This window comes from Hemitrygon akajei, chromosome 13, assembly GCF_048418815.1.
Source record: "Hemitrygon akajei chromosome 13, sHemAka1.3, whole genome shotgun sequence".
Classification (NCBI taxonomy): Eukaryota; Metazoa; Chordata; class Chondrichthyes; order Myliobatiformes; family Dasyatidae; genus Hemitrygon; species Hemitrygon akajei.
Genome location: NC_133136.1, coordinates 8,634,807 through 8,650,917, shown reverse-complemented (window position 1 = coordinate 8,650,917; position 16,111 = coordinate 8,634,807). Strand labels below are relative to the sequence as shown.

The 16,111-nt window shown below is 46.1% G+C and overlaps 1 protein-coding gene across 9 annotated transcripts in view; it reads right to left on the bottom strand.

Moving 5' to 3' along the window:
* The window catches only part of poli (polymerase (DNA directed) iota), an 82,141-nt gene extending 66,649 nt beyond the window's left edge, over positions 1-15,492 (bottom strand). For all 9 annotated transcript variants that reach the window (XM_073064099.1, XM_073064101.1, XM_073064098.1 and 6 more), the window contains exon 1: positions 15,290-15,492. In XM_073064099.1, coding sequence (XP_072920200.1) covers positions 15,290-15,458 — 169 coding nt within the window. In that variant the 5' untranslated portion in view covers positions 15,459-15,492. The remainder of the gene's footprint in view (positions 1-15,289) is intronic.
* Between the last annotated feature and the right edge of the window lie 619 nt (positions 15,493-16,111).

Genomic DNA, 16,111 nt, shown 5'->3' with positions numbered 1-16,111 from the left:
GACTGACATGTCGGAATGGGAATGGTAAGTGGAATTAAAATGGGTGGCCACTGGGAGAGCACGTGTTTTTGGCAGGAGCATAGGTGCTCCGTGAAGCAGTTTCCCACTCTGTGTCGGGTCTCACTGATATACAGGAGGCCACATTGGGAGCACTGGATACAGTATATGATCCCAACAGACTCGCAGGTGAAGTGTCGCCTCACAAGAAGGACTGTTTGAGGCCCTGAAAGGTAGTGAGGGAGGAGGTGTAGGGGCGGCTGTTCCACTTGCAAGGATAAGGGCTAGGAGGGAGATCAGTGGGGAGGGATGAATGGACAAGGAAATCATGTAGGGAGTGATCCCTGTGGATTATGTGTTGGATGTGGAGGCTGGTGGGGTGGTAGGTGAGGACAAGGGGAACCCTGTCCCTGGTGGGGTTGTGGGAGGATGGGGTGAGGGCAGATGTGTGTGAAATGGAAGAGATGTGGTTGAGGGCAGTGTTGATGGCTGTGGAAGGAAAGCCATTTTCTATGAAGGAGGAGGACAGCTCTTTAGTTCTGGAATGAAAAGACTCATCCTGAGAGCAGATGCATTGGAGACAAGAGGAATTGAGAGCAGGGGATGGTGTCTTTTACTGGGTTTATAATAGATATCAGTGGATAAGCTATCTGGGGCAGAGGGGGAGAGGGAGGGAGGGGGAGGGAGGGAGGGGAGGGAGGGGGAGAGAGAGAGAGAGAGAGAGAGAGAGAGAATTTGAGGGCATGGTGGAAGTTGGAAGCAAAGTGAAAAATTCAACAAGCTCCACGTGAGTGCAGGAAGCAGTACAATGCAGTCATCAATCTAGTGTGGGTAAAGTTGGGGAGTGACTCCAGCGTAGGCTTCGAACAGAGACTGTTCCACATAGCCGACAAACAACCAGGCATAGCTGGGACCTTTTGGTTGAAGGAAATGGGAGAAGCCGAAGCAGAAATTACTATGAATGAGAACTAGTTCCACAAGACGGAGGAGAGTGGTGGTGGAGGGGAACTGGTTGGCTCTGGTGTCCAGAAAGAAATGGAGAGTTTGGAGGCCTTCCTGGTGGGGGCATGGAGGTGTATAGGGACTGGATATTCATCGTCAAAATAAGGTGATCGGGGCCAGGAACTTGAAATCATTGAAAAGATCAAGAGCATGTGAAGTGTTAAGGATGTAGGCAGGAAGGGACTAGACCAGGGGGTATAAAACTGAGTCGGGGTATGCAAATACAAGTTCAGTGGGGCAGGACAAACCAGAAAGAATGGGTTTGTGGTTCTTGGGTAGGTGTAGAAACAGGAGGTGCAGGGTAAGAGAACTATGAGTTTGGTGGCAGTGGATAGGAAATCCCCAGAGTTAACAGAGTTGGTGATGTAGGAGACATTGGCCTGGTGCTCCTTAGTGGGGTTCTGTTTCAAGTCGTCACTTTTATTGTCATTTCGACCATAACTGCTGGTACAATGCACAGTAAAAACGAGATAACGTTTTTCAGGACCACGGTGTTACATGACACAGTACAAAAACTACACTGAACTATGTGAATGCAACACAGAAAAAAAACTACACTAGACTACAGACCTACCCAGGACTGCATAAAGTGCACAAAACAGTGCAGACATTACAATAAATAATAAACAAGATAATAGGGACAGTAGATGGCAGTAAGTTAGTGTCAGTCCAGTCTCTGAGTATTGAGGAGTCTGATGGCTTGGGGGAAGAAACTGTTACATAGTCTGGTCGTGAGAGCCTGAATGCTTCAGTGCCTTTTCCTAGATGGCAGGAGGGAGAAGAGTTTGTATGAGGGGTGCGTGGGGTCCTTCATAATGCTGTTTCCTTTGCGGATGCAGCGGGTCGTGTAAATGTCTGTAATGGCGGGAAGAGAGACCCCGATGATCTTCTCAGCTGACCTCACTATCTGCTGCAGGGTCTTGCGATCCGAGATGGTGCAATTTCAGAACCAGGCAGTGATGCAGCTGCTCAGGATGCTCTCAATACAACCCCTGTAGAATGTGATGAGGATGGGGGGTGGGAGATGGACTTTCCTCAGCCTTTGCAGAAAGTAGAGACACTGCTGGGCTTTCTTTGCTATGGAGCTAGTGTTGAGGGACCAGGTGAGATTCTCCGCCAGGTGAACACCAAGAAATTTGGTGTTGTTAATGATCTCTACTGAGGAGCCGTTGTCGTTCAGCGGGGAGTGGTCGCTCCGTGCCCTCCTGAAGTCAACAACCATCTCTTTTGTTTTGTTCACATTCAGAGACAGGTTGTTGGCTCTGCACCAGTCCATTAGCCACTGTACCTCCTCTCTGTGGGCTGACTCATCGTTCTCGATGATGAGACCCACCACAGTCGTGTAATTGGCGAACTTGATGATGTGGTTTGAGCTGTGTGTTGCAGCACAGTCGTGGGTCAGCAGAGTGAACAGCAGTGGACTGAGCACACAGCCCTGGGGGGCCCCCGTGCTCAGTGTGATGGTGTTGGAGATGCTTCTTCCGATCCGGACTGACTGAGGTCTCCCAGTCAGGAAGTCTAGGATCCAGTTGCAGAGGGAGATGTTCAGGTCCAGTAGGCTCAGCTTTCCAATCAGTTTCTGAGGGATGATTGTGTTGAATGCTGAACTGAAGTCGATGAACAGCATTCACACATACGTGTCTTTTTTGTCCAGGTGGGTTCGGGCCAGGTGGAGGGTGATGGCAATGGCGTCGTCTGTTGAGCGGTTGGGACAGTACGCGAACTGCAGGGGGTCCAGTGAGGGGGGCATTAGGGTCTTGATATGCCTCATGACGAGCCTCTCGAAACACTTCATGATGATGGATGTGAGTGCAACGGGACGGTAGTCATTGAGGCAGGACACTGAAGACTTCTTCAGCACGGGAATGATGGTGGTGGCCTTGAAGCACGTTGCAACAGTGGTGTTGCTCAGGGAGATGTTGGAGATGTCAGTGAGAACATCTACTAGCTGGTCTGCACATCCTCTAAGCACTCTATTAGGAATATTGTCTGGTCCAGCAGCCTTCTGTGGGTTGACCCTGCACAGGGTTCTTCTCAAATCAGCCACGGTGAGACACAGCACCTGGTCATTTGGAGGAGGGGACTTCCTCGCTGCCACATCATTTTCTGCCTCAAAACGAGTGTAGAAGTTATTCAGCACATCTGTGAGGGAGGCATCACCCACACAGTCAGGTGATGTTGTCCTATAGTTTGAGGGGCAAGGAAGAAGTGTCTGACAGTCGTCACCAGGCAAGTGGAGGTCAGTCTGCCAGACTATAACAGAATCAACCCCCCTTATCTGTGGGTTTGATGGTGAGGTTAGGATTAGTGCAGAGAGAGTGAAGAGCAGTGCTTTCAGAAGGAGTGATATTTGAATTGGAGAAATGAGAGTTAAGTCGAGACAGTTTATGTCCCTTCGACAGTTAGCAATGAGAAAAGATCCAGAGCAGGCAGAAGACCAGAGTGGGGTGTCCAGGAAGAGGAGGAAGGTTGAAGACAGGAGAAGAAGTCATCAGGGTGAGGTGGAGAGTCCTTGCCAAAGACTTAGGCTCAGAGACGGCGGTGGCGAAAGAAGAACTCAATGTCATGGTGGGCACGGAACTCACTGAGGTGTGGGGGTAGGGGGACAAAGGTGATGTCCTTACGGAGGACAAAACGTTCTGCCTCAGAGAGGGGTTGGTGAAGACCCAGTATGAATGAGGGCTGGGATCGGGAAGGAAGTTGGTAGTGTCAGAGGAGAGGAGAGGGTTGGGTTGTTCAGGGAAGGGGGTGAGAGGAAGATGGAGTCTCTGAGAACCCAAGAGCTGGCAGTCAGACCTGAGAGTCACAGGATTGTGGAGTGGTGGTGGGGGAGGGGGAGACAGGGGAGGGGGTTCTCCGTCTGGGTAGCCTCCAGCCTGATGGCATGAACATCGATTTTTCGAGCTTCTGGTCATGCTCCCCCCTCCCCCCGCTTCACCATTCCCATCGCTCGCTTTGTCACCTCTCTCTGATGCTCCTCCCCGTTCTCTTACTTCCATAGCCTTCTATCCTCTTCTATTAGATTCCCCTTTCTCCAGCCCAGTAGCTCTTTCACCAATTTACTTCCCAGCTCTTTACTCAGCCCCCATTCCCAGTTTCACCTATCACCTAGCAGTTCTTCCTCCCCTACCCCCACTTTTTTACTCTGACACCTCATCTTTTATCCCCCAGTCTTGATGAAGGGTCGTAGCCCGAAACATTTTAACCATACTCTTTTCCATAGTTGCTGTCTGGTCTGCTGAGTTCCTCCAGCACTTAGTGTGAAAGTTCTGATACCAGTTTTGAGATGATATTGACTCCAGGGATAAACCGATCAGCAAATCTGAGTTTTAGAAGATTTCTGTTCTACTCTACAATAAATTAGATGTCCAGATATTTCAACAAGACTTTCACCAAAGCTAATTTGAAATGACTAACTTATTGGCCAAGTGGAATTCTAAAGTTAACTCTCAACCCACCACAAAATATTTTAGAGTGATAGAAAGTACAGTACAGAAACAGGCCCTTTGTTCTGCCACACTCCTCAGTGCCCTACTGTTCACTGTGTAAGGCCTATCCCGATAGGTCCTACTGAAGTGCAACACCTCCCATTTGATTGCATTAAATTCCATCTGCCATTTCTCAGCCCATTTTTCTAGCTGGTCCATATACTGCTACAAGCTCTGATCGTCTTCCTTGCTGTCCATTATACCCCCAATCTTGGTGTCATCCGCAAATTTGCCTATCGTGTTAACCACGTTATTTTGTAACTAAAAGCAGAGTTATCAGTTTCTGATGTACAAAGCTGATCAATACCTCCACCTATTAATACCACCCCTCCACTACTTTATAATTTCCTATCAGTTACCTCCGTGTCCTCTTGACCCTCCCTACTGATCTCCTTCCCAGTACTTATCATTGCAAGCGGAACAAGTGACACACCTGCTCTCATACCTCCTCTCTCACAACCATTCAAGGCCCCATACAGACCTTCCAGGTGAGGCGACAGTTCTCCTGCAAGTCTGTTGGGGTCATCTACTGCATCTGGTGCTCCAGGTGGGGCCTCCTGTACATTGGTGAGACCCAACGTAGATTGAGAGACCACTTTGAGCACCCTCACTCCGTCCGCCACAAAAAGCAGGAATTCCCAGAGACCAGTCATTTCAAACCTACTTCCCATTCCCATTCTAAGAAGATTGGTAGCCTCCAAACTAAAGGCATGAACATCGATTTCTTGAACTTCCTGTAATTGTCTCCTCTCCTTCCCCATTCCTGTTTCCCTCTCTCAACATCTGCCCATCACCTCTGTTAGGTGCTCCTCTCCTTTCCCCTTCTTCCATGCTCTTTTGTCCTCTCTTATCAGATTCCCCCTTCTTCAGCTCTGTATCTCTTTCACCAATCAACTTCCCAGCTCTTTAGTTCACCCCTCCCCCCCTCCCAGTTTCACCTCTCACCTGCCACCTTGTAATTCTTCCTCCCCTCTCCCCACCTTCTTTGTCTGACTCCTCGCCCTTCCTTTCCAGGCCTGAGGAAGGGTCTCATCGCAAAACGTCAACTGTTTACTCTTTTCCATAGATGCTGCCTAACCTGATTTCCTCCAGCATTTTGAGTGTGTTGCTCTGGATTTCCAGCATTTCAGTATATTTGGCCCATGGAATGTGCTTTCTCACCCAGCCTGGGCATTCTCCCCCCTCTCCCATCGGGCAGAAGATACAAAAGCCTGAAAGCACACACTGCCAGGCTCAAGGACAGCTTCTACCTCACTGTTATAAAGAGCCATCATAATGGCTCCCTAGTACAATAGGATGGACTCTTGACCTCACAATCTACCTCATTATGATCGTGTACCTCATTGTCTACCTGCACCGCACTTTCTCTGTAGCTGTTAACACTTCATTCTGCATTGTGATTGTTTTACCTTGCTCTAGCTCCGGTACCTACCCATGTCCTGTTGAATAGTTTCATCTGTATGGATAGCATACAAGACAAGCTTTTCTCTGTATCTCAGTGTGTGTCAATAACGAACCAATATCAATAACAATCCTTGAATACCAGAGAAAACTATTCACCCTGTAGAAAAGTGTCATGAGCCCTGCGGATCTGTGCGGCTTGCTGGAGAGTGTCGGACCTCAAGGTTTCTCGAACACTTGTATTTACTAATTGTTGTCTTAACTAGTCTTTAAACCCTTGTGCTTTCTGTTTCATCTTGCCGAGTTAATTGTGACTGGCACGGGTTTTCCACACTCTCTGACTATTTAAAGTGGATTCTCGTTTCGCGCTCTTGGCATAGTTCTTGTGTGTAGAGAAAGATTTGCCTCGTAGTCTCATTTGATCATGCCTCTGATGCTCTGTTGGTATTCCCAAGTTTAACTTCTTGTTTCCATCACTACATGGGAGTCAGCCATTCCTCTGCACCTGGGTCCAGTCTTTGTCACCCTGACAGAGTCTGCCGTTTCTCCACACCTGGCTTCAGCCCTCGTCATCGTGACAAAATCTGCCATATCTCCACACCTGATTCAGGCTTCGCCAGCGTTCACTGTGACGGAGTCTGCCGTTTCTCCACACCTGGCTTCAGCCCTTGTCATCGTGACAAAAGGCAGGTCCTTCAGACCAGTGAATGATGTGACTGATTTGGGTAGTAAACCTTTTCAATGTTGTAATAAAGGCCCTTTGAAGAACAAATGCAAGTTGGTTCTCAGTAACGTCCTTTGCGAAAGTTGGGATGGGAGTGGTACTGTATACTATTCATATCCTGCCAAATTTTAGCCACCCAAGGAAAAGCTTACATTTGCACCCTGTCGTTCAGAAGAACCCCCAAGGGGACCACAATTTTGTCGAGGTTTGGAGGCTTGCATATCTCAATGACCAGGAGAACTATTTGGCTTGAGTCAGGGCTTTATGCTTTGGCTTTTGGTATTATCATCCATGCCAAGCAGGTCAAAGGGCAGAGACTAGATTAAAAGTGGTCCACAATTCTCCAGTTTTGGGGAGTTCAACTCCAGGCTAACAACCATGACTGGCAAAACAAAATTGTTATGGAACCAGCAATGAAATACCCTTCAACATCTGAGTGTGACAGTATTCCTGAAACTCCACCTGGGACCTGTATGACTGACAGTACTGGAAACCAAGAGGAAGCTACTGACATGATGAAGGAAGCCCTGAGCACTGCCAGAGATTGAGGACCATCATTACTGCCCTAAAACACCAGCAGTGAGTATTCAGAGTAACCTGCTGTATCAGATCAACCCCCGGCGCCCTCTGGTGTATGGCCTCCTCAGAGTGAGGCCTAAGTAAATTTAATTCATAGACTGACCCAGAAGACATGCACAGGCATACACAGTAGCATTGTGGTTAGCACAACACTTCATAGTGCAGGTGGCCCGGGTTCAATTCCCACCACCGTCCTCCTGTAAGGAGTTTGTACGTCCTTCCCTATGACCTCATGGGTTTCCTCAGGGTGCTCCAGTTTCCTCCTACAGTCCAAAGGTGCAAGTTAATTGGTGATTGTAAATTGTCCTGTGACTGGGCTAGGATTAAATTAGGGGATTGAGGGTGGTGCAGCTCGAAGGGCTGGAAGGGTCTATTCTATGTACTGTATCTCAATAAAAAAGGGAATGTACAGGCAGGGCAGATGACCAGAGGTCCTGAGGTGACCCTCCTCATAGCCTCTCCAGCAAAGTAACCTTCCTGGGGTTGGAGAGATTTTTTAAAAATTTAGGGATATGAGCTCAGGTCGTTCAATGACACACATGTGACAATTTAACCTACTATCCTGTACATCCTTTGAATGTGGGAGAAAGCCCATGCGGTCACCGGGAGAACATACAAATTGCGACAGGAATTGAATCAGAGTCGCTGGCTGCAAATGCTGCGCTAACCACTATGATACCTGCACTCGAATTAAAATCAAATCCCGAGATTAAACATTTATCCCCTCAGGTTTGGTGAGACCAGAACTAGAGGTCATAGGTTAAGGGTGAAAAGTGAAATATTTAACGGGAATCTGAGGGGGATCTTCTTCACTTGGAGGGTGGCACGAGTGTGGTGATTTGTGATTCTGAAACTTTGACTGACTTCTATACATGTGTGGTGGAGAGTATACTGCTGGTTGCATCACATCCTGGTATGGAAACAATAATGCCTTTGAATGGGAAGTCCTATATAGAAACAAATAGTGGATACGGTCCAGTCTATCACAGGTAAAGCCCTTCCCACCACTGAGCTCATCTACACGAAGGTTTGTTGCAGTAAAGCAGCATTCATCTTCAGGGACACCCACCACCCAGGCCATGCTCTCCTCTCGCTGCTGTCATCAGAAACAAAGTACATGAGCCACAGGACCCACAAAACCGGGTTCAGGAACAGTTACCATCACACTCTTCAATCAGAGGGGATAACTTCACTCAACTTCACTTGCCCCAGCACTGAACTGTTCCTACAATCTATGAACTCACTTTCAAGAACTCTTCTTCTCACATTCTTAATATTTATTACTTATTTATTTACTATTATTATTTCTTTCATTTTGTATTTGCACAATTTGTTATCTTTGCACACTGGCTGTCTACCCTGTTGGGTGCAGTCTTTCAAGGAATCTATTATGATTATTGGATTGATTGGGTAAGCCCACAAGAAAATGAGTTTCAGAGTTGGTGACATAAGGTCCTTTGGTAAAAAATTTACTCTGAACTTTTAAAGTGCATCACATTTTTTTTTAGGGGAGAGGCCAGAGAATAGGGTTGAGGGGATATTAAATCAGCCATGATGAAAAGGTGGAACATACTCGATGGGCCAAATGGCCTAATTCTGCTCCTGTGACTTAAGGTCATTTTAGTCCAAGCTGCCAGCGGAAGTGGTGGATGAGACCTCAACTGTAGCAGTTGAGATGGGTACATGGATGGGTGGGGTTTGGAGGGCTATGGTCCAAGTGCAAGCCCATGGGACTCGAAAAAGGACCAGGTCAGCATGGACTAGATGGGCTGAAGGGCCTGCTGCTGTGCTATGGTGCCCTTTTACTCTATGCTTCTACAAAGTTTGTATGTCATCAGCCCTCAGTATTTCTGTCAGACTTTGGGCAGGTGGTAATTATTCAAACGAGCAGTTTAAAAATAAATCAAAATTTTAGAGGTTAAGTTACCCAGACAATTTTAACAGCCCATCATTCTGGCACCTGCCTAGCTGTTTGGATCAACTTGCTTACTGAGTCTTTATCAAGCTATCTGTCTGTGGGCTTGACGTACCAAGTTAATTGACATACCCAAAGTACAGTGAGGTCAAGGTATGGAAAACTTGCTTGAAACATAATCACAGGCATGTAGATGCAGACGACACATGCAACATTTTTATTTATGTATTTATTGTAATACAGTACAGCGCAGAACAGGCATTTCGAGCCACACTGCCCAACAACCCCTGATTTAATCCTAGCCTAATCACAGGACAACTTACCTACTAACCAGTATGCCTTTGGTTTGTGGGAGGAAACTGGAGCATCAGGAGGAAACCCACGAGGTCACAGGGAGAATGTACAAACTCCTTACAGGAGGCGGTGGGAATTGAACCTGGGTCGTCTGTATAGTAAAGCATCGTGCTAACCACTATGCTACCATGCCATCCCAACTCAAGGTTGTTTACAGTATATATACACTTGGATAACAAATTTACTTTGAACTTGGAGTACCCAGTAGTTCTGATGTCTTTTGAGATTCCCAACTTTTTCCTCCAGTTTGTCATTTTTTTTAATGGTTCTGGCTGTGAAAGTATCATAAACCAGGATAACAAGAAATCCACTGTGAAGCACTGAGGAAATGTTGATAACATGCAAAGTGTTACATCATGAAAGTTTGTTCTTTCTTGCAGTAGAGATGTTGCCATACTTCCTGCAAGTAAGTAGAGGAAGTTCAGGAGCCTGAAGACACACACAGCGTTTTAGGAACAGCTTCTTCCCCTCCGCCATCAGGTTGCTGAACAGTCCGTGAACACAATCTCAATCTTTGTACTTTTTGTAATTATGCCTGAATTGTAAGCTTTAGTACGTTTACGTGTTGCTGTGAAATAAATTCCATTACAGAATGCACGGGAGTGATAATAAACCTGATGCTGATTCACTAGGTCAGACTGAGCTTCCTGATCTTCCAACAACACGTCCGTTTCTCCATGCTCTTTTGTTCTCTCTCTTTAATATTTCCAATTACACTCAAAGTCATAGAGCACTACAGCACAGAAATGTGCCTTTGGCCCATCTAGTCAGTACTAGCCCGGTTTTCTGTCTAGCCCCACCTACCTGGAGCTCCATAGTCCTCCATTCTCATGCCTGTGCCTATCCAATCTCCTCCTCAATAATACAACTGAACCCACATCTACCACTTCTGCTGGCAGCTTGTTCCACTGTCGCACCACTATCTGAATGAACAGGCTCCCACTCAGGTTCCACTCAAATATTTCATCTTTCACTCTAAACCTACGACTTCTGGTTCTTGTCTCACCCAGCATGAAGATCACCTCACTATCACAAGATATTCTGCAGATGCTGAAAATCCAGAGCAATATACACAAAATGTGGAGCAACTCAACAGATCAGGCAGCATCTGTAGAAATGAATAAAAAGGCAATGTTTCAGACCAAGGCCCATATTAAGGATTAGAAGGGAAGAGGCAGCGTAGGTGGAACGAGTTTAGCTTCTTCGCTTGGTTGATGTATGGTGTCCGAGCCTCGCTGGCGCACAGGGGTGTGCTGAGACGCAGCTTGGTCTTTGTCAGCCGCCTGTTGTCCCACACTCTCTTGTTCAGTCTGACCATGGCAGCTGCAGCTTTGGCAAGCCTGCTGTTCACCTCTGCTTCGAGGGACAGGGTGCTGGCAATGGTCAACACAAGACAGGTGAAGGAGTCGACTACGTCAAGAGAGCAACCATCAATGGTGATGTTTGGGGGAAGATCCTGCATCCTGGGCCATGAAGTCTGTCTTCTTCAGACTGCTGGCTCCTCGCAGGCACGGGTGAAGCGGCTGGAGTTTGCATTCAGTGTGTGGCGTCAGTGCTGCATCATCTGCAAACGACATCTCACGGATGAGGGCTGTTCTAACTTTGGTCTCGAAGCACAAGCAAGCAATGTTGAACAGCTTGCCATCAGCTCTTGCGCGAAGGGAGATGCGTTCAGTGTACTCTGCGAAAGTACAGTGAAGGAGCATGGAGAAGAAGATTCCAAAGAGGGTCGGTGCCAGGACATAACCTTGTCTCACTCTGCTGCTCACTGGAAAGGCATCAGAAGTTGCTCCACTGAAGCAGACAGTGCTGTGCACGTCCTGGTTTGGAAATTGCACCATCTCGGATCACAAGACCCTGCAGCAGATAGTGAGGTCAGCTGAGAAGATCATCAGGGTCTCTCATCCTGCCATTACGGACATTTACACTACACGCTGCATCCACAAAGCAAACTGCATTATGAAGGACCCCATGCACCCCTCATACAATCTCTTCTCCCTCCTGCCATCTGGGAAAAGGCTCCAAAGCATTCGGGCTCTCACGACCAGACTATGTAACAGTTTCTTCCCCCTCACCATCAGACTCCTCAATACCCAGAGCCTGGACTGACACCTACTGCCCTATTGTCCTGTTTATTATTTATTGTAATGCCTGCACTGTTTTGTATACTTTATGCAGTCCTGGGTAGGTCTGTAGTCTAGTGTAGTTTTTTTGGTGCTTTTTTTTCCGTAGTTCAGTCTAGTTTTTGTAATGTGTCATGTAACACCATGGTCCTGAAAAACGCTGTTTCATTTTTACTGTGTACTGTACCAGTAGTTATAGTCGAAAAGCCAATAAAAAGTGACTTGACGAGTTACATAAGGATGATATGAGTTGGGGCAGTCAATCTTTAGCAGGAATTTGAAGAGTCTGCTGCGGCCAAGGTTCAATGCCTTGGTCAGGTCAATGAAGACTGTGTAAGTGGCTTCTGCTGCTCTTCTCTCTTCCCCTGCAGCTGGTACAGTGAGAAGACCATGTCCACTGTAGACCTGCCAGCTCTGACCCCGCACTGGGACTCGGGTAGGTGCTGGATGCAAGGCTCTGAAGTCATGCCAACACGACGCAGGCAAACACTTTCCCTACAATACTAAGGAGGGAGATGCTGTTACAACCACTACGGTTGCCCCTGTTCTGGTACAGTGTGACAATGTTGGCATCTCGCATGTCTTGGGGGACGTGGCCTTCCTCCCAGCAAGAGGCTCGCGTAGATGATGCAGCAAGGCAGGCTTCCCGCTCTTCAAGAATTCGGGGGGAATTCCATCTTTGCCTGGGGCTTTCCCACAGTCGTTGGCTTTGCTGAGCTCCTCCGTCGATGGCAATGCATTCTTCCGTGACTAGCAAGCCAGGCAGTCCCCCCAGGACACACCTGTACTATACTGCTGCCACAAAGAACAAATTTCACGTCACATTACAGAGTGATAATAAACCTGATTCTCCTTCTGAGTCGCTCCACCATTTTCTGTCCCACCATTGTTTTGCTCCTTGGAAAATGAATCATACATTTTCCGACATGATACCCCATCTGCCAAGTTCTGACTGTGTCACTGTTTGTACACACATGACTGACATCTATCTGCCCTTTACTTCCTATGTTCTCTGCATCTTCAGTGAGTGGACTGTGATGTTTTACTTCAGTGAGTAGATTGCCTTAAAAGCAGAAGTGACTTGTGGGTGTACAAAAGGGTAAATATTTAAGCAGTTATCAAAGTTAAAATAAAGTTCAAAGTACATTGATCAAAGTATGTATGCTGTATACACTTTTGGGGTTCATCTCCTTACAGGCAGCCACAAAACAAAGAAACCCAGTAGAACTCATTAAAAAGACCGTTAAACACCCAATGTGCAGGAAACAAATCGTGCAAACAATAAAAGTAAATGAATAACATTCAGAACTGAAGTTCACAAAAGTGAGTTCTCAGCCACGGAGCCAGTCATCACTGCAGCCGATTCAGGAGCCCATTAGCTGCAGTTCAGTGCAGAGACGAGTAAACCTCACGGGGCTGCAAGTAAATATACTCTGCCCCACACCCCTCCCACAGTGCTCCACCCCCACCACTCCCAACATCCTTTGCTCCCACCAGATTTACAAACTCACTCTCCGCTCCATGTTGACAAACACAGTACTGTTCAAACTTGAGATTAATTTTCTTGCAAATATTTACAGAAAACTAAAATACAATAGAGTAATGAAAAATTCTACATAAACAAAGACAACAAACTGTGCAAATATAAATAAGTAATACTGTGACTATTGGTTGTAGACTCATGTGTAGTCACTAAGTAACTGGATAACACATGCCTGCGCTATCAAGTGGCATTTTTAACAGGTTTATTCAAACTAATTTTACAATGAGAAAATAACATGACATATTAACAAGACAAAAAGGTTCCAGTGCATTGGGGCCTGTAGTTGTATCTACAAATGCTACAGTACTGTATACAGCCCCAAGTAACCCAAGCCTGAACGTTGACAGCTCAACCAACCAGACAAGACCTTGAAACCTGGTGGACAAGCCAAGATATATGCTTTAGAAAGCATGACTCAAACCGCATCTGAAGGATCGTGAGCAGTTTTGGGCACCATATCTAAGGAAGGATATGCTGGTATTGGCAGCGATCCAGAGGAGGTTCATGAGAATGATCCTGGATATGAAAGGAATAATATGAGGCATGTTTGATGGCCTCTGGGGCTGTACTCAACAGAGTTTGGAAGAATGTGTGGGGGGGGGGGGGGGAATCTCATTGAAACCTCTCGGGTATTGGAAGGCCTAGATAGAGTGGGTGGGATGTAGCCGTTTCCTATAATAGGTGAGTCTGGGACTGCAGGCCACAGCCTCAGAATCCGAGGAAGTCCCTTTAGAACAGGGATGAGGAGGAGTTTCTTTAGCCGGAGGGTGGTTAATCTGTGGTATTAAATACCACAGACAGCTGTGGCGGCCAAGTCATTGGGCATTCAAAGTTCAAGGTAAATCATTATCAAAGTACGTCCAGTATATGTCACCATATATTGCTAGAGATTCATCTTCTTGCAGGCATTCACAGTAGAGCAAAAAATACAATAGAATTGATGAACTTAAAATGGAGATTGATAGATACTTGATTACTCAGGGTGTCAAAGGTTATGGGGTGAAGGCATGGAAATGCAGTTTAGAGGGATGATAAATCAGCCATGATGAAATGCTGGAATAGACTCGATGGGTCGAATGGCCTAATTCTGCTCCTAGGCCTTATGGTCTTAGAATGTCATAAATGTGCTGGAAAACAGTCACAAAAACTAGTTTGGAAAAGGTCCTGTACTGAAGCCAGACTTATAATGTAGAATGTCATAAAATTTAGAAACCATTCATGAGATGCCCAGATGCAAAATACATAACCGTACTAGTTGTCCCTTTCCTGCACAAGGACCAAAAACGGCAAATCACCCTTACCAACCTGATTAAACACGCTTAAATCATGCTATCACCTCACCAGATTACCCTGTAGGATCACTAAAAATAAATTCTAATGTGTGATTCAGGAATTGTAAGATTTTGTTGTTTTTTAAAAAAAATCAGCACGTTCTTTTTTTTCAATTATTTATATCAACTCATTCAGAACAGCACTGCCAGACTTTTAACTCCAGGACGTCCCATCTTCTCTGCATGGGCTTCCTGTATCTTTTAGAATTGATTTTTAAAGTTCTCTTACTTGTTTTTAAAGCTCTTAATGTTGTGGGACCGGAGTACATCACCGAGTCGTTTTCGTTTTATAATCCTGTTCTTGCTCTCAAATCTTCTTCCGGCGGTCTCTTAAATTTAAATAATTCCCCTCAAACGATAATTGGCAGGTCGGCTTCTCTTTGAACTACGCACTAGGCTGTAACTTAATAGCTAAAACTATAAGAAATGCAGACTCCGTTGACACTTTTAAAGCCCAGCTCAAAACCCGTTTATTTACTCCTTTTAATTAACATATTCTTGTATTTTATTTTCGTGTTTATTTTTATTTCGACATTATGTTTGCACGTTTATTCTATTGTGAAGGACTTTGAACTATATCGCCTGTGCTCGATAAATAAGTTGTTGTTTATTATTTTCTGAATGCAAGGGTTGGAGCCAGTGTTCAGTGACAGTGCAAAGTAAATATCAAAGCCAAGTTCTTCCTGTCGCCTCTGCTTATTTGCAGTGGACTCGTCTAAAGCAGACAAAATTCTCCCCTAACTAGTTACGTTTTGGCACACCTCCAGTCTGGCAGACAGCAAGCGTTCTGGGTTTGTTGAGACAGGAACTGCCTTATAGTTTTTACTGGTACCTGTTAGCTCACTGCTGGCCACTGCAAGGGCCAAAAGGCTGGTTTTTCTGTCGTCAGCGGTGCAACACCACTCTCTTTCATCGTCTTCCTCCCGCAGACCCGAGCGTTGGCCAGCCGCGTCAGGCCCGCGTTCGTGTTGCTCCATCGTCAGGCAACAGCCCACAGACATTGCAAACCAGGAACCCTGGCGGCACCAGGAAACCGCACAGTAAATAGGTGGACAACCAAAATATTCCCCCAGCCACTAAATCTGTGACGCAGGTTACTGCAGTGGGGAATTTGCAAACGGCGTAAAACCCGAACCACAGTCCTCATTAGAAAACACACTTCTTCACACGTTACTAACTTAATCGGCTCAGCACAGCATCTTGGGCCGAAGAGTTTGGTTCCATGCTGTACTGTTCTACAGTCTGTACTTTTAAATCGGAATCAGGGTTACTATCGTGAAATTAGTTGTTCAGTGGCGACGGTACGGTGCAAGACATTAAAGGTTACAAGAATAAATAAAAATAGATACAGTTAGATCAAAGTTCAAAGTAAATTTATTATCAAAGTATCAATGCCATACAGAACCTTGAGATACATTTTATTGCAGGAATCTACAGCAAAACAATAAAAATCCGGGGGGCGGGGGCGGGGGCGGAACACATAACAAAATACCTCCAAACTTCCAATGTTGAAAAGAGGAAAAAACTGTCCCAATAATAATAAGATAGACAGATAAACATACAGACAGACAGCAAAGGAAGAAGTACAAGGCAATACTCGCGGAATAGTCACCATTTCATTGAGTTCCTCCTGTGTTTTGTGTGTTGTTTCACC